General features: G+C 43.5%; 3 protein-coding genes across 3 annotated transcripts; 1 reads left to right on the forward strand and 2 right to left on the reverse strand.

Moving 5' to 3' along the window:
* nono (non-POU domain containing, octamer-binding) lies at positions 1 to 1,815 on the reverse strand. The gene has a single exon (XM_063490569.1). It carries the CDS (start codon positions 1,680 to 1,682, stop codon positions 354 to 356), a length of 1,329 nt encoding a protein of 442 aa, XP_063346639.1. The 5' UTR covers positions 1,683 to 1,815; the 3' UTR covers positions 1 to 353.
* Positions 1,816 to 2,068: 253 nt separating this feature from the next.
* On the forward strand, positions 2,069 to 6,263 carry pold2 (polymerase (DNA directed), delta 2, regulatory subunit). Its single transcript, XM_063489284.1, has 11 exons — positions 2,069 to 2,192; positions 2,366 to 2,598; positions 2,695 to 2,816; positions 2,903 to 3,026; positions 3,110 to 3,224; positions 3,305 to 3,503; positions 3,637 to 3,717; positions 5,053 to 5,210; positions 5,527 to 5,654; positions 5,743 to 5,844; positions 5,989 to 6,263. The coding sequence occupies exons 2-11, from the start codon at positions 2,373 to 2,375 to the stop codon at positions 6,147 to 6,149; spliced, it is 1,416 nt and encodes a 471-aa protein (XP_063345354.1). The 5' UTR covers positions 2,069 to 2,192; positions 2,366 to 2,372; the 3' UTR covers positions 6,150 to 6,263.
* A 110-nt stretch (positions 6,264 to 6,373) lies between these two features.
* On the reverse strand, positions 6,374 to 19,915 carry aebp1b (AE binding protein 1b). The gene is made up of 22 exons (XM_063489283.1): positions 19,078 to 19,915; positions 18,047 to 18,223; positions 17,901 to 17,957; positions 15,770 to 16,162; positions 13,929 to 13,994; positions 13,392 to 13,457; positions 12,998 to 13,081; positions 11,907 to 11,978; positions 11,703 to 11,812; positions 11,262 to 11,401; positions 11,094 to 11,178; positions 10,863 to 11,007; positions 10,695 to 10,783; positions 10,333 to 10,456; positions 9,901 to 10,097; positions 9,594 to 9,770; positions 9,252 to 9,415; positions 8,553 to 9,112; positions 8,318 to 8,457; positions 7,595 to 7,694; positions 7,341 to 7,507; positions 6,374 to 7,248 (listed from the first exon to the last, which is right to left on the reverse strand). Exons 1-22 carry the CDS (start codon positions 19,307 to 19,309, stop codon positions 6,871 to 6,873), a joined length of 3,723 nt encoding a protein of 1,240 aa, XP_063345353.1. The 5' UTR covers positions 19,310 to 19,915; the 3' UTR covers positions 6,374 to 6,870.
* Positions 19,916 to 20,946: the final 1,031 nt, after the last annotated feature.

The following is a 20,946-nucleotide window of genomic DNA, read 5'->3' on the forward strand; positions in this document are numbered from 1 at the left end:
AAAGTCACTATTGTGTGCAATCCTGAGCTTGCTGAGGTGATTCTGCTCTGAATAAACCAAAGCCTTTATTTAGGGAATCAGGAATTTATTCCAGAAAAGTTATCATAACCAGGACAAAAGCCCTTTCTACCCCTATGAAAATACATTAATGTGAGAAGTAAAGTAAAACACATGGCTCATTTGGAGTTTTTACATTTCAGAACTAAAAATAAATCAAAAGTACAAATAGGCAGGTACAAAAAAAATGACATGCAGTTTTCCAAGTTCAAAAGTTAACACTAGCCGAACGTAAAAGTACAGTGAGTATGAAAAGGAAGGGGGGGTGGGGGAAAAAAAAAAATTAAGCTTGCAATTCAAAATCTGCGTTGTTTATTGGGAGGTCCATAATCTCCAGGCCCAGGGAGGCCTCTGGGGAAGCCACCCTGACCACCCCCAGGCATGCTGTTGTTTCCTGGCCCTGGCAACATTGGTGAATTCTCTGCAGCCAAGCCAGGAGTACCAGCTGGACCAGAGCTGCCACCCAGAGAGTTTCTGTTCATGGGCATCCCATGACCACCCATATGCATCCTCATGTCTTGCTCCCTGTTTTCAGAGAAGTTGCCCCTGAAGCCCTCCTGCTGCCTCTTCATCATCTCCTCATTGCGCAGCCTCATCTCCTCCTCTCTCCTGCGGCGTTCCTCCTCCTGTCGGAGCTCGGCTTGTTTCCTCTTCTGCACTTCCTGATTGTGGAGCTCCTCCATCCTTCGCAGCTCTTCCTGCCGCCTCAGGAGGTCCTGCCTCATCAGCATCACCTGATGCTCGTGTCTGGCCGCCTCCATCTCAGCCTCCAGCTTCTCCTGCGCCTCTTTCATGTTGCGGTCCACCATCTCATACTGCTGCTTCTCCATCTCCATCAGGGCCTTCCATCGCATGGCATACTCATACTCGAAGGAGCCGGGCTGAGCGAATCGTGGTGGCTGCTCACGCTCTTTGTGATACTGCTGGTTTTTGTTGACCAACTTTTCTGGCAGTCCCTCCTCTTCATCAAACTGTTCCATAGGCTCCACTGTAACAGGCCGGGGGAAAGCTGTCAGAAGATAAGCACCATCAGAGCACTTATCCAAAGCCTTTCTTGCAGCTGGCTTTGAGGTGAACTCCACTATGCCCTTCCCCGTAGGCCTCCCTCGGTCATCCACTATGACCACAGCTCTTTCTATCTGGCCAAAGACTGCGAAGGACTCCTCCAGGAGCTCGTTGGACACAAACTCTGGCAGATTCTTCACAGTTAAAGCAGCTCCGTGTGTCGCAAACCTCACCCGTATGGGCCTGCCTCTGAAGGGGGTATCATCTAGCTCGGCTCTGGCGATCTCTGCTATGATTCTCGTTTCGAGCCTGATGAAGCCGAAGCCTCTTTCCTTGTTAATAAATATCTCGCTGGCTTTTCCATACTTGGTGAACAGCTTCTCCAGGTCCTCCTCGGTAACACCTGTTGGTAAGTTACCTACAAACAGCCTGCTCCGCTGGGTAAAGGTCTTTTCCCCGGGCTTTCTGAAGCTCTGCAGGTCCAGGGTTAAGGCCTCGTTGGGATTGGTCTGCTCGCTGGGCTCTGGCTGCTGCCCGTTGCTGTTTGTTCCTTCGCCTTTCAGCTGCTCTCCCGGGCGGTTTGGGCCGCGGTTCTGCTGGGGGCCTCTGTTTCCTTGCATTCTCGCAATGAATTTAAAATCTGAAGTAGCAAATGGCTTGTTAAAAACACAGAAACTCTTTGCAAACGGTAGCGCACAAAGAGCTGTGAAAATGGCGAAGGTACGTGCTACCGCTACGCTATTGTGACCTCAATTCGTTGCGACATCGGCGACGTAGTTTATGTGCGACGGTACGAGAAAAAACAACAATAAAACAAAAACGATGCAGTTATTTAAAAAATATGTAAAATTGTAAGTGTATAAAAATAACAAGGCTGTCTAAAATGTGTTGTATATATGTTTCGTTCCTTACTACGGGTGCTTTAGATTTTTGACTTTTTTTTATGTTTTCTTACTTCTCGCGATAGTTCGCCCTCGTACATAGAGACTGTCACCGGTGAGCGGGTGATTTCGCGGGAATTATTCCTGTTGCTCGCAAGCTACTGAAAATAATCGTCGATATCTGAAAATATCAACACACACTTGATCTCAGAGGAGTAGCAGCTGAAGTGCAAACGTCTATTTTCTTCGGTAAGGTCGTTATATCTGTCATATTATATTAATTTTCAGGGTATTCTCATGAAAAGTCGGGATGTTTACCCAGACAACTTTACTTGCACTTGTAAGCACGTTATTGAGTGGACTGTGCTTTAAATTGAAATCTAAAATAGACCCATTTCTATGCCTCCTGTGCTTTTATTCAGGACAGTCATGTTCTCAGACCTAAGTGTACAGAGGGAGGGCTCCTCTCTGCTCTGCCGTCCTGCCTCAGAGGACCAGGGCCCGGTGTTTGAGAGAACGTCTCTGGCTTATAGTCAGTGCTCTGAACGCTACAGAGTTGGGGAGCGGAGCTTCAGCCGCCAGTATGCTCACATTTACGCAGCACGACTTATGCAGATGAGGCCTCTGCTGTCAGAGAGAGCTCAGCAGAAGTGGGGTAAGCTCAGAGCAATCTTACCTACCTACATCAGGGACACTGAAACACTTGATTTCTATTTCTTAATCTGTTTTTTTTCTGTTCTGTATCCGTCAGGATCAGATGTGGTTATCAAGAAGCTGTGTGATCTAGAAACAGCGGAGCAGTGTTGCATTGTAGGGACTCTGTTCAAGCGTATGGACTTGCAGCCATCTATTCTGAAAGAAATCAGTGAGGAGGTTGGAAGTAGTGCTAAATTCACCCAACACATTGAAAGCAGCTACTGGATTGTACCTTAACAACTTTCTTTTTCCTTGCTCTCCAGCACAACCTCCTGCCCCAGCCTGCACGAGCAAAATACATTCATGAATCAGATGAGTTGATTCTGGAGGATGAACTGCAGAGGATTAAACTAGAGGGGAAAATTGACAAAGACAAGTGTGTCACAGGTTGGTAGTTTTTCAGGATGTCAGCATCACATGAGCTGTGGATGTATGAGTCTGATGTAGGTGTTTCTTGTTGTCTTTCTTAGGCAGCGTCATTGCAGTATATGGTGCCGAGAGGAATGATGGGAAGTTCACAGTTGAGGACTTTTGCACAGCGGATCTTCCTTTGCAGAAAGCAAGACCTGCACTTGACTCTGACAGGTATGAAAACACATATAACTGGTGTAAATTCCTGCCTGTAGTGATAAACAACATTAATTGCTTTGCCTGCCTTCATACAGGTTTGTGCTCCTGGCGTCAGGTCTGGGTCTTGGCAGTACTCATGCTGACAGCATGCTGGGCCTACAGTTGCTTGTCGACATGGTAACTGGTCAGCTCGGTGACCTTGGGGAGCAGAGTGGTGCAGCAACAATTTCCAGGGTTCTGCTGGCGGGAAACCTCCTGAGTCAAAACACTCAAGACAAGGATGCATCAACAAAGGTGGGAAAAATGGTTTGAACCTTGTCATATAGTCACGTTCCTCCCAAGTCACTCATGTGAACAGGTTTACTTGAAACATAAAAAAAATTTTTTTTACCCTTTCTCTGGTTTTTTGTTTTGTTTTTTCCCCCAGGCCAAGTATCTTACTAAGAAGACTCAAGCTGGCAGTGTGGATGCCATTCGTTTGCTAGATGAGTTGTTGCTTCAGCTGGTGGTAAGTCTGAAGATTTTGACACAGTTTACTTTAATGATAAATGTTTATGTTATGATTCATAACCTCCAAGAGAGCCAAGGGAGGACCTGTGATACTGTATGAGAAAGTGTGGAAGGAATGATAGATGGGGATGGGATTAAATCAGGGATTGCCTTTGAGCCCTTCATTTTTTGCAGTGGTGACAGGCTGGCATATGAGTTCAGGCACGAATCTCCATGGAGTATGATATAGTTAGGCGACACTGCGATCTGTAGTAAGAGTAAGGAGCAGGTGGTGGAGAAGCTGGGGAGGTGGAGGAAAGTCAGTCGAATCGAAACAGAATACGTGTGTGTGAATGAGAGGGAGACGGGTTTGAAGGCGAAGGTGTAAGAAGCAGAGGTAGTGAAGGTGGATGAGTTTAAGTACCTGGGGTCAACCATCCAAAGCAAGGAGTTAGGGCTACATCTAAAGATAATTTGGTAGTCAACTAATCTGCCAATTTTTCTTTAATTAGTCGATTAGTCTGTGATTATTTCAATAACTCTTATCTCCGTTTCCTGTGGGCAAACCACCTGTTCTGGGCTCCAGTATCTCATCTGCCCACCTGTGAATGTCACCCTGTTATCTCGTCCCACAGCAAGTTGGGAGGAAAGCTCCGCTTTGCACAGTCTGCATTTACTTTATTTGTTTTCTGTGAAATTCTTTCACATTTTTTTTTAAATCCCTGTTTCCATTTTCTTCTGTCCTGCTTGGCAGTTAGCACTACTTCCTTCTTCTTTAGTATTGAGTTCAGTCTTGGCAGACGAAATAGGGGATACTGCCCCCATGGCCCCCTGTAGTGTATTGCAGTTAAAAAACACATTTACGTGGTATTAGAATGTGAGACGTCGACAATAAAATTACATGTCGCTAAATTTTCATTGTTGACGTCATTGATTATGCCGATGAATCGTAGCAGCCCTACAAAGACTGCACAAGAGAGGTGAAGAAGAGCAGTGGCGTAAAGGTGGACGAGTTGGACATGCTGTAATATATGATGTATTGTATGGAGAGGGTGGTGCTGACAAAAAGACAGGATGTTGAGCCTGGAGGAGGCAGAGTTGAAGATGCTCAGAGTGGAGAGTGAGCAGGATGGACAGGACTAGAAAATGAATATATCAGAGTTACAGCTCAGGTTGAGCGGTTTGGACACTATGTTAGAGAGACAGGCTGAGGTGGTTTGGGCATGTGCAGAAGGGTGATGGTGGATAAACTGGACTGGAGGAAAAGAGGAAAACCACAGATTATTACCGTCTAAACAACTCTACTGTTTTGTTTTTTTCTTTTGCTACACATTACTGTCTCCTGCTGATTAAGGCCTCGGTTCCTGTGGATGTAATGCCTGGCCAGTACGACCCCACCAACTACACCCTCCCACAGCAGCCTCTCCACCGATGCATGTTCCCCTTGTCGTCTGTTTACCCCACACTACAGCTGGCATCCAATCCATACCACGCCAGCATAGACGGAGTGAGGTAAGCAGCGTCACACATGTTGCTACAGTGGGCATGAAGCACTACAAGTATACAGGCTAATTTACACCATAGAGCCCTGCTCTCAAAAACTAACATGGATATAACTCTGTCTGTGTAGCTGGATTTGAAAAATAAGTGCTTACAGTTTAAATTTTCAACGTGTTTAGCACTATTTCTTAAATCCAACTTCATAGACGCACTTAGCCTATGTCAGTTTTTCAGAGCAGGGTTCCATTTATGCCTCATGTCCACTTTAATATTCATTCCTAGGTGCAGATATGTTTAGGTTTACATGTATTTGCTTGTTTCCTTGAAGGTTCCTCGGTACATCAGGGCAGAACGTCTGTGACATTCAGAGGTACAGCAGCAGGGACAGCCACTTGGAAATATTAGAGGAAACGCTTCGACTCCGACATCTGGCCCCGACGGCACCTGACACATTAGGTTAGTTGATACAGAACAAGATGCAGAGCCTCTGGTAAATCTAAACACACTATTGATTTATTGACAAGATTTTCTCTGAATTGCTCAGGTTGTTACCCATTTTACCAAAAAGACCCTTTCATCCTGGAAGAGTGTCCCCATGTTTACTTCAGTGGCAATGCCCCTACTTTCGACTCCAAGCTCATCAAAGGTTAGTGCATGCCATTTGCATGTAAACTGAAGAAACTTTGTGGATGTTATCATATGATCTGTTTTAAGCTTCAAATGTACTATTCACACAGACTAATGTGCAATAAATAATTAACTGTTGCTGCTCGTATTCTCATCCCGCCAGGTCCGGATGGCCAGGAAGTCCTTTTGGTTACCGTTCCAGAATTCAGCAGCACGCAGATGGCGTGCCTCGTCAATTTACGTACTCTTCACTGTGAGCCAATCAGCTTTTCTGCCTTCTCTGCAGATGAAGATGAGGAAAGTGAGATGAACGTAAGCCACTGAGGACACAGCTGATGCTTTTTTTTTTTTTTTTTTTTAAGACTAATTTGTTTTGGCCACAGAAGAATCAAATGAACTTCAATCCAAAAAACACAGAAGCTTTTCAATAAGATACATTTACCTCATGGGTTCCTTTCAGTGTTTCTGTTAAAATAACATTTGGGGGTTTTTTTTTTTCATTGAACTGAAAGAAAACCAGCAAATGAAAAAGAAAAGAAGAGACCCTCGTGGTTTAATAAGAAGCCTTTATTTGAAAAATAACTCTTCTAACCCATCTGTGTCTGAGAAAACATGATAAAAACCTCTGTACTCCTTCATCTGTTACCAACTTCTCCCACATTTACTGAATGTTCACACTGTAAAAATATTTCTGCCATATGTGAAGATCGTGTAAATAACTGTTTTTTTATGTGCATCCACAATAAACTTCTTTTCATGAAGCATTCGTAGAAGTGATTGAACGAGTCAGAGAATAATGAAGTGTGATCTTTGGAAAAGAAATCAATAAAACGGTTCCATTTCTGTGAAGAGACCTTATTTCAAATGTTGATTAACAGATGTACTATTTTAATATAGCTGATATTCTGTACATTCCCATTGCTTATGTCGTACAAAGACGAGATCCCTAATTTGATTCTTCAGCCAGCTCTAAGTACAACACGGCAACGTGAACTACAGTTAAGAGAGGACGGTGGTTTACTGAAACAAGCCACTTGTGTTTTCTTTAATAGTCACTGATCTTGTAGTCATAGTCCATGATGGAGTCTGTGAAGCCGCCGGGAGTTGAGGACTGTCCCTCTCCCCAGACCCAAGATTCATACCAGGATGTGGTGGCCTCTGTTGTTGTGGGAATTGTGGTTGTGGTTGTTGTAGGGGGTAACGTCGTTCTCATCGACATGGCCTTCATTAATTTCCGCTGGCGAAGACGACGGATGAGAGCGATCTTGCGCCTCCGTCGCTGCTCAGGACTGAGTCGTGAATTTGTGGAAGACCCATTACTGGCACCGATCACACTCCTGTGGCCATTGTTGACTGTGGTGTACTGTACTCTGCTATTGCTGTAGGCAATTCGAATTGGCTTGTTGCCGTGGAGGGCCATAATCTGCAGAAAAATTAAAGAAAAAACAAAGATGCTTTACTGAGTACTGCTAAGATGCACATGTATTGAGGCACTTCAAGTTGGGACAGTCTTACCTGTTTAATGCGGTCCCAGTTGGACTTGGCCAGGTTGAAGCTGCAGGCAGTCGCCCCCGACTCATAGCCCACCACACAGAGTTTGGTCAACGAGGAGAAGCCCTCAGCTCGAGCCGTCACGCGGTACTCCCCGGGGTTAAGCAGACGCCAATAATCCCCCGTTGGTGCTACAATGGCAACAGTAGTGTTGAGCACAGTTTGAGCTATGTTATGTTTTATTACATCCTGAGTGATGGTGTGAACAGTATACTGACCTGTGGTCACGTCGTGATTTATCCCCTCGATAGATACAGTAGCGTTTGCAATAGGGTTCCCCTGCTGATCTTTCACAATCCCTCTAATGCCGCGATGCACCTGAAGTACACAAATAGTTACATGAGTGAAAGAAGCAAAGTACAAGGTACAGTTGCTGAGTAGTAGTTCTCGTCAACTGCTCAGTAAAATCAGTAGTTTCATTTTTTCATGAGTGGACTTTGGAGTAAAATTTAGCCCAGTTATACTTGGATTGATCCAAAAAGCTGTGGTTTAATAATTCAGTTATTCTAAAATGATTCCACTCAAAAATCATCTATTACAAAAGAATCATATTTGATCCTACTCCCATTTTGATTTTGCATTTGAGTCTTGAGTGGCCTATTTTAAGTGATATGCAAATTGTTTTTATCATTGAATAATTTATATATATATATATATATATATATATATGTATATATATATATATATATATATATATATATATATATATATATATATATATATATATATATATATATATATATATATATATGTATGTATGTATACAGAGGAGGAATAACTGCAAAATCACAATGCTGTAAATCACAGTTTTAGGTATTTTTATTTTGTTTTGAGAAATTTTAAAATCCAACATTATATCCAGCAGGATGTTGAATAGTCTTTTCACTGCAGACTGAAGCACAGTCAGGACAGGTTACAGTTTGTGTTTGTTTGGGACTAACCTGCTCCATGAAGATGAGCATTGCTTCTCTGTTTTTCTCCCACTCATACGCCAGCTCGCTCTGATGAGGGAACTTATCACAGCCGAGGAAAATGGACAGCTCCAAACAGTTGGTGTGCAGGTAGCTGAAGTCATTCATACCTGCAGGGAAGATCAAGAGCATGTATTGCAACTACTGTCCACCAGGGTGTGCTATAAACATACGTGGGAAGTTAAACGCACTGGTCTCTACTTACTGCCTGTTACTGGCTTCCATTTGGCCCGGTTGACAATTCCAAGACCCCCTCCTGGTGTGTCTCCTTGGCAGGATCCGTGATGGCTGTGTGTCATGGTCAGGTGTGTGGAGGCATAGGAGATAGCTAGCCACCTGAAGAGGGATTCGTCTGCAGTCACGCGGGGCTCATCTTCAGGTTCAGCATAATGGTAGCCTGCACTTCTTCCTCTGTCATCGTCTTCTTCCTCCCTGTGCCCATAACCCTGGTTGTACGCGTGATTGTAGCCATGGTCGTACCCAGGGTCATAGCCATGGTCGTACCCAGGGTCGCGACCATGGTCATAGCCTGTGTCGCGACCATGGTCGTACCCAGGGTCGCGACCATGGTCATAGCCTGTGTCGCGACCATGGTCGTACCCAGGGTCGCGACCATGGTCATAGCCTGTGTCGTGACCATGGTCATATCCATGGCCCCGCCACTCCTCTTCTGGCTCTGCATACCCTCTGCTTCTCCAGTCTTCCACTGGCTCCTCATGGTAGCCCCTTCCCCACTCAGATACATCAAAACCTTCATCCTCATACCTGCAGACATGATTCTAAATGAATTATTAAGCACTATTTTGGGGGTTCACAGAGGTGAAAAATTTGCATTTGGACAATACGAGTGTACGTAAAGGTACAGAAACAACAACAGAAGACAGGTAGGGGAAACAAGTCATACTGTCTCTTCTTGCGGCTCCGAGGTTTCTGGCTCTCAGCAGGCTTGTTGAGACGTAAGCTGTCATAAGGATAGGCCACAATTCTCTCCCCACCCTGGAAGTTTGCGCCCAACACAAATGGATAGCTTTTCATCCAGGAGATTATGGCCCTGGTTTCCACAGCAATCTGGAACAAAAGCAGGAAGATCAGGATCACTCAGACAGAGGATCAGAATCTCATATAACATACTTTTGTTTTTGTTTACCACAACCTGGTTAGTCTCAAAGGCTTTATATATTTATATCTATATCTATATCTATCTCTCGCTCTCTATATATGGATATTTGTTTGTTTGTTTCTTTACCGAACTATTAGCTTCAAAGTGCTCTGGTATAGGCACATGATGGTTGGGGGTGAGTTTAGGCACCATGCCCTTATCCTCAGCATCCCACAGGATACTATTCAGATCAGGGAAGTTCTGGAAGATGTCAAAGCCCTCATTGGTGAAGTGACCGGTGGTCCAACTGCTCAGCTCTGATCCCTGCAGAGTAGAAATTGGGTAAAAGGGACATACTCATCTAAGTAGCCCACTATGTTTCACAGACATTTCCTCTTTGTTTTAGACAGTATTTAAAACATGTTGTCGTTGATTGATTGTTTTTTACACCGACCGCTTCAAAAGCTTCCTCCTGTCCGTCAGGGTTGAGCGAAGGCACCAGGTGGATGCGTATTCCCTCCACCAGGCGCTGGGCTCTGGGGTTTCTGTCTTTATACTCTTTGCACAGGTACTGCATGAGAAGCAGGATCATCTCCCGACCCACTGCCTCATTTCCATGGAGACCTGCCGTGAAGCGGATCTCTGGCTCACCTGTGGGGACAACCGGGGCGAGACTGTAATTGTCTGTCAGCCTTAATCTGCTGGTGTCCGCCTGGTGTTTATTAGGATTTGTGGGATACCACAGTGGTGCCATGAACCCAGCGTAATTTCAACGAATCAGCATCCCAGACTGTTTGAAATACTGCACATTACAGCATTTGTGTTGTTATAGCACACATTACAATAAGAACACGGCTATCTGCCCGTTTCCTGCTTGAGATCCCACCTATTTCGTGCTCTGTGGGGTTGCCAGAGATTATCATGGCAACAATTTCCCGTCCCTTGGAGCTGCGGCCCAGGCTGTAGATGGTGGTGATGTTAGGGCACTCCTCATTCACTGACTTCATAAGCTGAATAGGTGAGATAAAGACAACAGTAAATATGCAAAGCATTGTATTTGATTACATTACACACTACAAAGCAGATGGTTAATAATGAATATTATGTTATTGTGGAAATGTCATGTTGGTCTCTGGTGGTTCAAATGAAAAACTGAGAAGGAATGAAGCTGCAATTTATATTAGAGCATTTAAAGCGAACCTCCTGGAATTCTATCAGCCAGTAGATAAACTTTGCAGGGAAACTCACATCAACCATCTCCGAGTAGCTGTGGTGTTTGAACTGTAAGTAGTCCACGGGAGTCACCTCATTTTGCCTGTACAGAACATTAACTGGATCTGTTTGGAGAAAACAGCAGCAAAAATTATTCATTTTCTGTGTTTAAGGTGTGTGTGAGTGTGTGGGTATACGACTCACCAGGCAGGGGGCAGCCTAGGACCTCCAACCTCATACAAAGAGAGCCGTTCCAGCTCTGCGGGATAATTCGCATGTAGCGGGCCACCACGGGCACTGCAAGCTGGTTCATCACTGGGGTGTCCTTATCATTATTTCCAAAAAACAACTGGACAAGAGGGGACATGTGAATGAGGGGCAGAGGAAGACGAGTATTGGTGCTTGTGGAAGTGGTACAGTTTTAGATGAACTCACCCAGTCGGCGTATCCATCGTGGATGGTGGTCCACTCTCTGCTGTCATTGCTGAAAGCCAGGAAGTAGGATGTCACGTAGTCATTGCTGAAAGAAGAAGAGGGCAAATTGTTGGGTTTAGGAATGTCAAATGATGCATATTTATGTCTGCGTGTCTGTTTGTCTCTTACTCATTTAAGGAGTCCCGTCCCTGAGTAATGACTCCGGTGAACTCTGTCGCTCTCCGAGCATCTATCTCAAACCAGTGGATAGCATCCTCTGAATTTGCACACCACGCTCCACCTCTTATGTTGTCCTCATCATCGGAGCCCTGGGAACCACGGAGACACATGCTACTGAATACTTGAACCCTTTTAGTATCTTAAGTGCCAAAGCAACATATCTACTTTTGCATCCATTAACAGAAAAGTTTGGATACCCCCCCCCCTCCCCAAAACACATTGTTGATTTAAATACTGAGGACTTAAAAGGATCCGTCAAGCATGTACCACTAAGGCAGCTCCTGGAAGTGACAGACCTAACAATAACAGTATTTTTCAGTGTTGCTGGCAGCTGGTGGTTTTTTCAAGGCCTGCTTGTAAGTGCATGGCCCTGCCTTGATTGCTGTGTACCTGCATGTTTAGGCGCGCCCTCTGAGGTGCAAAGTGATACTGAGACATAGAAGAGGCTGAAAGCTGATCTGGCTCGACCTTGTGAGACTCCATCCCCAGGGGAGGACACTCTGCCAAGCAGAAAGAGAACATTTAAATAACGTGTTAATTACATTCAGCAAAAGCTTACGTATACTTTCCAGATTTGAACAGATGTTGACTTACTCTTTGGCTCTTTGAAGACACGCGGCCTGTTCCTGGCTCTCTCCTCTGCCTCCTTTAGCTTCTGCGCTCTCTCTGTCCGAGGCCAGACAAACAGTCTTAATGCAAAATAAATTGCGCTGTCTTGGCTGAATTTTATTTTCTTTCACTCTGCCCAGAAATGATGGAGGAACTCAGTATTATTTTACAATTTTTATTTGCCAAAAGTCCTCAGGAGGACCTGGAGGGCCAGAGTATGGTTAAAAAACAAAGCACAGCAGATGTTATGATTTAGCTTCAAGTCCAAGTCTGCTCTGAAACTATCATCATCATCATCATCATCCCCCTGACCTGGACTTTTACCATGAAGGAAGATTGCCGAGTCTCTCACCCATTGTCATTATTCATATTCTGACACATACTGGAGCGTGATGCTGGTTGCATGGCTGACAGTGAGAATGTAAAACATGTTGTAAGCTCGCTCACCCACAACACACACGCGCCCATTTACACAGTATCTGTAGATGCACATAGTTGTGTTACGGAGGAATGCAGCAACTCTCAGAAACGTCTGCAAAACCATTTCACCTTAGACCTAGTCTGGGTCAAACAGTGCACACAGGAAGTGCCTCATTAACACCAGTCCTGGTGGTGTTATATATCACTTGCTCTGGGCTTTACCCCTTCAACTTTACGCACAGCAGACACGTGGCACAAAAGAGCTGAAATACTTCTCCCTTTGTTGTCACTCCTCTTCATCCCTCACTTCCAATCCGATGCCGGCACAGCCTTCTTAGCTTATCTCACGCTCTTTGCTTTTGGGCCCAGCCCATACGAGATTTCTGAACTCTTTACAGCCCTAATCTCCGTTTTATTTTGGTGGGGTGAACTTTTGTCCCTGTCATGCAAGTTAAAGCAAGTGCCTGAGACGCACACATTTGTATGCATGGAAATCACATCTGCGTTCTCTTAGTATGACTAGATATGACTGAGGGGAGACAACATCATTGTTAGTACTTTTCCACTTGGGTTCACGAGGCACGCTCTTTGCTTTGACAGGATTACGCACGGTGGTGCAAATAACCAAAAGAAGAATCCCATGTGGGTCTTCTTACCTCTTTCTTCCCTCTCCCTCTCTTTGGCTGCTCTTTCTCGCTCTTTTTCCATCCACTTTTCATCGGTCTCGTCTTCTTTTCTCTCTGAAAACAACAACAACAACAACAAAGGAAAGAAAATGACTTATAATTTCATAGAAACAACAATGATTACCACAGAGCCATGCACAGTAGTGTACTGTATATGCATGCTTCTTTTTTTGTGGTTTTGCAAGTCATTAAGAAATGTAAACGGGTCATCAAGGAACACTTGAAAGCTATTGACCCAACTGCTGTTTATCCCTTTCTTTTGCTGTTTGCTTTATTGGCAGGAAGTTCTCTGTGACTAAACCAATAATAGAAAACATTCGAGTATGGTTGTGATTCACATGTGTGTGAGCGGGCGGCCACATACTCATCCCGTACTCGTCGTAATCATCATACCAGGTCCCCTCATAGGGCGCGGTGGCGGTGGGCTCTTCTGTGCAAAAAAGAACAAACACGAAGTCAGACGACTCGTTCAGCCCCTCGGAGGCGCCGCTACTTTACAGAGTCAGGCTTTATGGGATTACATGCAAAATTTTACAACTTAGCAGTGGCCCGAATTATTCAACCACAAGAGGAGTTTTCTATTTTGATGCTGGTGTGATGCCCGCTGTATAACGTAGCTGTTAAATCTTCAATTCCCCATTTATGAGAAACATAACTTTGCTGGGCTCTGATCACAGGGCTTTATGTTGCTCTACAAGAAAACTGTGGGAAGTTTTGTTGACTGTGTGGAAGAAATAAACCCACCCACTCCTGTGTGTAAACTAGGGCAGGTCAGCTCATAGATTAGCTCCAGTGTTATTCTCATGTGTTGCACAAAGTATGGGCTGGCTATTTCATTTGTATCTTAACGCTTACTAGAGGTTTCACATTAGTTGATTTTGTCATGAGAGTCTGCAGTCACCTGGCAGGATTTCCACCTTAATTTCTGGGCTGGCCTCTTTACCATCAGGTGACGGTTGCACCTCATCTGCAGGAAGAAGAATTCAAAAGGTCAAGCTGAGAGGTGATTTAAGTGTAACAGACAGAGAAATGGGAGAATATAAGCAAGAATGCAGAATGGCCAAGTATGAGTGAATCATTGGAAATGCTGAAGGAGCATAGGTACTGTACAGTAGTGTGGAAACACAGAGTAATGAGAGCATGCCATTCCAATCCAGATGAGTGTCACAGGTCTGCACGACACACTGTTTCCAGCATGCATTTCATCCCGTGGAAAAAAAGTCCTCTGTTGACTTCAGCTGGAAGAAATAAAGAGCGCTCATAAAAGTTTTCTCCAATATGTCTGAAAATCGGATCCAAAAGATTAGCGGGTATCTGTTATTAAACGTTATTTAATCAGAAGTTTACGCAGTTCCTTCAGCTTAAACAAACCACCGAGTTTACTGAGTGTCCAGCTGATTAATCACTGAACATCCTATTCCTAATCACTTATCCAAATAAGGGTTGGTAAGAGGCAGAAGCCTTTTGTAGTTGACAGAGGACAAAATGCAGGGTACATCCTGGACAGATTGCTGGCCTACTCTCTGTAAATGTCTCCCATAGTGCAGTTTACTCCTTTTTTGTGTCCTTCTTTGCTTCTTTCCTTCTGTTTCACAAAGACTAACGCTGTCTTAGATCATCTAGTATGTTTCTGAAGAAAAGAAGCACAAGTGACCACTTTCATGGGGAAATTGAAATATTTCATTTTTTAAATCATGAATTTAAAAGCTTCTTGATAATATCATACAATCCAGCACTGTTAAAAAAGACACCTTTGACTCTGTAACTATTTCTGTACACATGACTTCTCAATTAGCATTAAAAGAATGCACTTTAAACTCTGACAATGATCCCTTTTAACCACTGCCTGCAGTTTTTATTTCCACACTGCAAAGCAGTAATGATAAGACAAAGGGGAAATTTTGACCTAATTGAGTTCTTGTTGTTTGACTCTTTCATACTTTTAAAGATATAAACAAAAAATTGTACTAATTGCCATTATTTTAAATGTCAAGTTTCACAAGACAGAGAGTAAACTATTTGTCTCGACTCTGGTGAGGGTGTTTCCTAATCTTTTAATACTATTGGAGTAGATTATTATTAATGCTACAATACCTAACATCATCAGATGAGAGAATTTACTTTACTATTTCATCGAAGTAAGGTTTTAATTTACTTGTACCTTAGTATTTCTATGCTGTTGTCTACTTCTACTCCATTACATCTTGTATATAAGTGTCACATTTTGTACTCTATACCAGTTATTTTAAAGCTGTAGTTTCTTGTCAGTTCAAAGTATCTAAAGCAAGCTTTCTGAAGTACAAGCTGATGATAAAACCTTTACTATTACTTAAGTGAAGAGTCAAATTGCTTGTAAAAGTATTGTTGCTTGTAAAAGTATTATTTGCTGTCAGTTTCTTTAATACCAATTTTCTGCATTTTTGATTAAAAAAAAAATATTTAAGACAAATTTAAGGCAATTGCCTGTGGAGCCCCTGCCTTATTCGTGCCCCACACCTTGGCCTACCCCACTGAAAAATTCCTGTAAACACCCCTGTTAGTTAAGTAAATTCATGATATTTCTCAGAATTGTTTCAGCCCCCCCCCATAAATAAACAATTATTTTATTTCTTATTTGTTTCTAGTGACCTCCCCGGGATTTGCCACATGGATTATGCTTTCATCATCTTATTCATGTTACATAAACTGCCTCCACACTAAACATCCTCAATCAAAACAAAGACACAAAAGACTTATACGTACATGTGGCATCCCAGTAATCGCTGTCATCTGTTCCAGGCTTTGTATCAGGGGCAGCAGGCGTTGGGTTTACTTCTTGCCAGTAGCTGTCATAGTTATCAGTCACAGAGGTGTAGAGGTCTGTCTCATCTGGCTTCATGTAATCATCGTAGATGGCAGGCGCTGAAGTGGGCACTTCTTTCTCTGCTGGTTTCCAATAGTCATCATAGGCATATGTTACAAGAGCAGCTGGGTCTTCCTCATCTGGTTTAAAGTAGTCTTCATAGGCATCTGTTACGGGGGCGTCTGGCTTCCAGTAGTCGTATGGGGGATCTGTGATCGGAGCCTCAGGCTTTGGCCTGGAGGGTGTGGGCTCAGGACCCCAGTAGTCATCTTCTGGGTTCCAGTAATCAGTTTCTGAGAGGGAAACAGACACAAAAGCTGGCTGATGGTGGGCTCACAAGTCTGGACACAAATATGTTTATGGTTCTCTGGTATTTTATAATGTTCTGATTTTTGAACTGGATCTGAAATTATTTTTCCTCTTTTTTTTTGTAAAAAAAACGACCTTTCAAAAGTACAGGTAATTACCCATAATGTTACTAGTTTTCCAAGAGTCAGGATATTGTGTATTAGGAAAGCAAGGATACACCACTACTCAGACATATTTCTAGTTTTAAATTTGTATTTGAATAAAAACAACAACAAATCCCCCCAAACAAACAAACAAACAAACAAACAAACAAACAAACAAACAAACAAACAAACAAACAAACAAACAAACAAACAAACAAACAAACAAACAAACAAACAAACAAACAACACTGTAACCCTCGATGGGTAAAAAAATCATAAAAGAGCACAACTTTTTGCCCAATCACAATAGGTGCTATATTTACATCTAAGTGTGTGTGCCACATTTCAGTCTTCATTTCAGTGTTGTGATTTAGAGATTCAGGTGTGTCATGTGAGGCTAATGTAACACTGAGCTGGTAGCTGGCTCAGAAATGAGGAGGGGGCTACACTTGATCTTTCTAACTCTATGCCTGCAGAGTTTTGTCATTTTCAGTAGCTTCTGGGTGCAGAAGCTACTAAGCCTAATGTCAAAGTGCCTGGATCCTGCATTTGGATGGCCACCAGATGGTGATAGCTGTGGTTGCACTAAAGACTTCTGGTCCTATAGAAATCTGTGTGAAAACAGCTTGCTGTCTTGACCTCTGTAAACACTTTCCTGTTGAGCTCAGTCTTTCGTTTTGGGTCATGCTGGATAAAAATGGTCTGTTTTAAAAATCTTGGTCATACCATGTATCAAAATGGAAGATTATCTGCGGTATAAAACCGCCCTCTCATGAGCTCCAGTTTCACCAAGATGGCAGAAACAGCTGAAACACTCATCTCAAGGCCAGACTTCAGAAACCAATGGGTGATGTCACGGTCGATTCCTCCATCTGTCTACAATCTAGTATTGTACAAAATAAGCTAATGTGGAAGTGACTTAAACTCTCTAATATTCAACAGTGTTGGGACAAAGAAGTCATGCTGCATAAAACTTTAATGAGATTAATCATCCCTGTAAAGTTTTTCTGTAGTCATTTTATGGCCTCTGACCCTGGTGTTTGAAATCTTCTTCAGTATTGCATGATCATGATTTGAATGGTCAGATTTTATGTGGACAGTGTCCTCAGGTTCTCACATTCATCTCACACTCCTCTGCAGGCTCACCATTGTGTTCACATCCAGCCCTCAAAATGTTTGAGGTTACAGCTTTCAAGTCTACAAACCAGAGGCAAATCCACTTCTTTTATGCTCCTGGTCCACCCCAAAACGGACTTGAATGACATAATTTTACGATTTACATAAATTTTCTCAAAGGTGCAGTAGCACAGAGCAAATCCTGTTCAGACTTCGATGCACACAATGGTTGAAGTTTCCATTTATATTGTGTATATCCCATTTATATTCTTATATTCCCAGCCTTTAAAAAAAAATTAATTGTTAAACAAGTTTTTCCAAGCCAGTAGTGGGAGGCAGTTTAACACACAGCATATTAACATATTAACATTAACACATATTAACAATATAGTTATATGAACTCAAATTTAGGAGTCAACTGAGTCAATATTTTTCAAGCAGCCCCTGCGTGTGTGCCACTCACCGGCATCGGGATAGGGGTAATCTGTATATGGTTCGGTGGGTGGCTCCGTTGGGATCGCTGGAAATATAAGACGGACACAAGATTGAACAGCAATCAAATCCAAGTGATCAGTGAAGCAGGCTCAAAGCTTAGCGTTCTATTCTCACTTGTTGTGGTCGGGGGTAAAGTTGTGGTTGTTGTCTTCTTGTCCTTCTTCTTTCCCTTCTTGTCGGTTTTTGGCTTTTTGGTGGCTTTGGGGTCTTTTGGCTCTTTGTTCTTCTTCTTCTTGTCCTTCTTTTTCTTCTTGTCTTCATCAGGTGCCCTCCTCACCCGGCCTAAAATATCTGGAAAAACAGGGAAAAGAAGCAGCAGAAAGAGAGAGAGAGAGAGAGAGGTTTTCCAGAGCCCACTCCTGACGGTTCTGTCACAAAACCTTTTGAAATGAAAACATATTCCTCCTTGCACACAGAAGCTAAAGACACAATTAGTTCTTTTATGAGGCTTGGGTCTGAGATTATGCAACTATTTCTTCACTCCATCACATTGCAGTGTTTCCAAGGAAAGTCCAGACTGCCAGTTACATTTCAGTGGCTGCTTGAGGTCCATCAGTATTTCCTTTTGACTTTTCCTCAAGTCCTGTGGCACCTTCATGGAAACCATGTTTCTCTCTTTCCATTAGTTGTGCTCTATTAACCACAGTTCAGCTTTAATGATACAAAATCTGTCCAGATACTCAATAAATGTACCACTTTCACCTCAGCAGCATAAGCGAGACTCATCAAAGAGCTTATTTAATAGCTCCAAAAACTGGGCTTATTGCTTGAAGTGTGTTAGCGGGACTGTACAGAAGAGTCAGCATTATTCATGCAGGGTTTGAGCAACTGAGGCAGTGGAAAAGGTACGCGTCATAAAAAAATCTGTCTGCAAGATGCTCGACTCAGTGTCTTCTTCTCTTGTCTGGTGTGAGTTAAACCAGCTCATCTGTCCCGCTCCCTTGTGCGGGGAAGCAGGAGTGGACAGGCGAGCACATGGACTTTGTCACGCTGTTGGAGCTGTCAGAGACCGAATCGTTGTGTATTTGTGTCTGCATTTGCTCCATGTCATGCCACAACTCAAGCAGTACCTCAGCAGCTCTGATATCTTGTCAGCATAACACATCTGTGCTTTAGAAGTACAAAATATAATTTCTTCCACTTACCTGCCTGGTTGGCTTCTGCGTCTCTCTTGGTCTTGATGCCGCCCTCCTCTGGGAGTAAGTCTGCTACAAGTCCTTGCTCTCTTTCTGGGTCATCCGGCGACTCGTCTCGCAGTTGATCCTCAGCCTGCCGGAGAGAAACTATTCCCCCGGCGCTCTTTCCTCCTCTAGGGATCATCAGCAGGCAGCACAGGGCCAGCAGAGCCACAGACGCAGTCACAGCCTGGCTCTTCATACCTGCTGCTCTTCCAACTCGCACAATCCTTTGGTTTGGAGTTTGTACAACCGTTCAACACTCACTCCAGTTTAATTGCCAGAAGGTTAAATTTCACCCTTAGGCCCCCCTGTGTGCTCTTTCCTTGTGATCCACACTTTTACTCGAGAAGGGAAACCTCTGCAACTCCACACATACCCACACAGCCACAGTGTCAACCAGCCTCAGACTGCTCTAGACAAGAGATGGAGTGGGAGGGGGGTAGAGATACACAGGGAGGGAAGGGAGGTGGGTTGTAGAGACAGACGGAAAGAAAAAGATGCAAAGCAAAGCAGTAATCCAGTCAAATGAATAGACAGGGTTCCTAATTACCCCGAAGCCAGGGTCAGCTGAAAAAACAGCGTAAGGCTAGAGGATCCCCTCCACCTGGCCGACAAGTCAGAACAGGTGCAGTGCTCAGACAGAAGTTGGAGGGGGAGGATGAAGGAAGGCAGGTGAGGGCCCCAGACTGCAGGGTTTACACCTCCTGGAGTTAAACGCCAATTTTTCTTCGTCCTCGGCTCTGGATGAATTCCTCAGTCACCACAAAGCAGCAGGAGAGGGGAGTGATTCCTAGGACATTGAATTCCACAAGCCAGAGAGGAGGAGGAGGAGAGAATGGGTAAAAGGGGGAGGATTGGGACAAACACAAGCTAATCCTCAGAGTGAGGAATTCCAAAAAGAAGAAGAGGAGAAAAAAATGGGAAACAGGCAGGAGTAAAACATAAATTCTTCTTTTGTACTTAAAAAAAAGGGGATCTCTGCTTTCCATCACTTCAGTGTGGTGCACTGTCGTTCATTCCTCTGAGTGTTACGTATTTTTCTTTCTCCTTTCTGGAGAAAAAGTTGTGTTACACAAAAGGGTGGGTGGGTGGGGGGTGGGGGTGGGGGGTTGGAGTAATACACACGCTGGGTATGAGAATTGTCTGAGCAGATGACAGAATTAACATTTGCTGTGGGGTTTTTTTAAACCATCCCCCATCCTCCTCTTACTCTATCCACTGTTTGGAGAGCCTGTCAGGGCCTTTAAAGTCTGGGTGTGTAGAAAATGTTGCAGCTAGTCTCAGTGAAGAATGACTGATCCATTAATAAGTCTAGGCTAAGAGTTTAGATCATTTCAGTTTCTAGATTTAGAATCCAGATATTAAGCAATGTGGTAAAAAGCATTGTGAAGCCCGCAGAACTCCTATAAACTCTGCTTAGGAGCAGAAAAAGAAGAGATGTCCTCTGAATGGGTTTCAGACCATGATGAACAAGACAGATACACAGGTACAGACGTCCAAGTGCACAAAAACCTGCTAAAATCATTTAGTTCGTACTGTCTCAGACTCAGAGGACAGTGAAACAGAAAAGGAAAACAGACTGCGCAGGATTTGATTTTAAGAAAACTATGGCGTTGTGCAATCTTATCGATGGGGGATATGACTACTGCTGTGAAGAATGCTGCAGAAATCTCGGACTACAGTAAGGTCAAGCACAGGGCTTCTGAGCTGGAACTAACACAGAGCTGGATAACTTTAATTATTACTATTGCTGTTATTATTACAGCACAAATGGAATGATTTTATTTGTTGGAAGCTAATATGTTACAACAGTGTAAATCATGTGAGTGATGTTAT

The sequence above is a fragment of the Pelmatolapia mariae genome, linkage group LG12 (assembly GCF_036321145.2).
Source record: "Pelmatolapia mariae isolate MD_Pm_ZW linkage group LG12, Pm_UMD_F_2, whole genome shotgun sequence".
Lineage (NCBI taxonomy): Eukaryota > Metazoa > Chordata > Actinopteri > Cichliformes > Cichlidae > Pelmatolapia > Pelmatolapia mariae.

Coding starts and splice junctions, on each gene's coding strand:
- aebp1b (XM_063489283.1), bottom strand. CDS start 19,309: ATGAAGAGCCAGGCTGTGACTGCGTCTGTGGCTCTGCTGGCCCTGTGC. Junction 13,082..13,391: donor TTACGACGAGTACGGGATGA/GTATGTGGCCGC, acceptor TGTTGTTTTCAG/AGAGAAAAGAAGACGAGACC. Junction 11,402..11,702: donor GGGCGCGCCTAAACATGCAG/GTACACAGCAAT, acceptor CGTGGTTCCCAG/GGCTCCGATGATGAGGACAA.
- pold2 (XM_063489284.1), top strand. CDS start 2,373: ATGTTCTCAGACCTAAGTGTACAGAGGGAGGGCTCCTCTCTGCTCTGC. Junction 2,599..2,694: donor GAGAGCTCAGCAGAAGTGGG/GTAAGCTCAGAG, acceptor TGTATCCGTCAG/GATCAGATGTGGTTATCAAG. Junction 3,718..5,052: donor AGTTGTTGCTTCAGCTGGTG/GTAAGTCTGAAG, acceptor CTGCTGATTAAG/GCCTCGGTTCCTGTGGATGT.
- nono (XM_063490569.1), bottom strand. CDS start 1,682: ATGCAAGGAAACAGAGGCCCCCAGCAGAACCGCGGCCCAAACCGCCCG.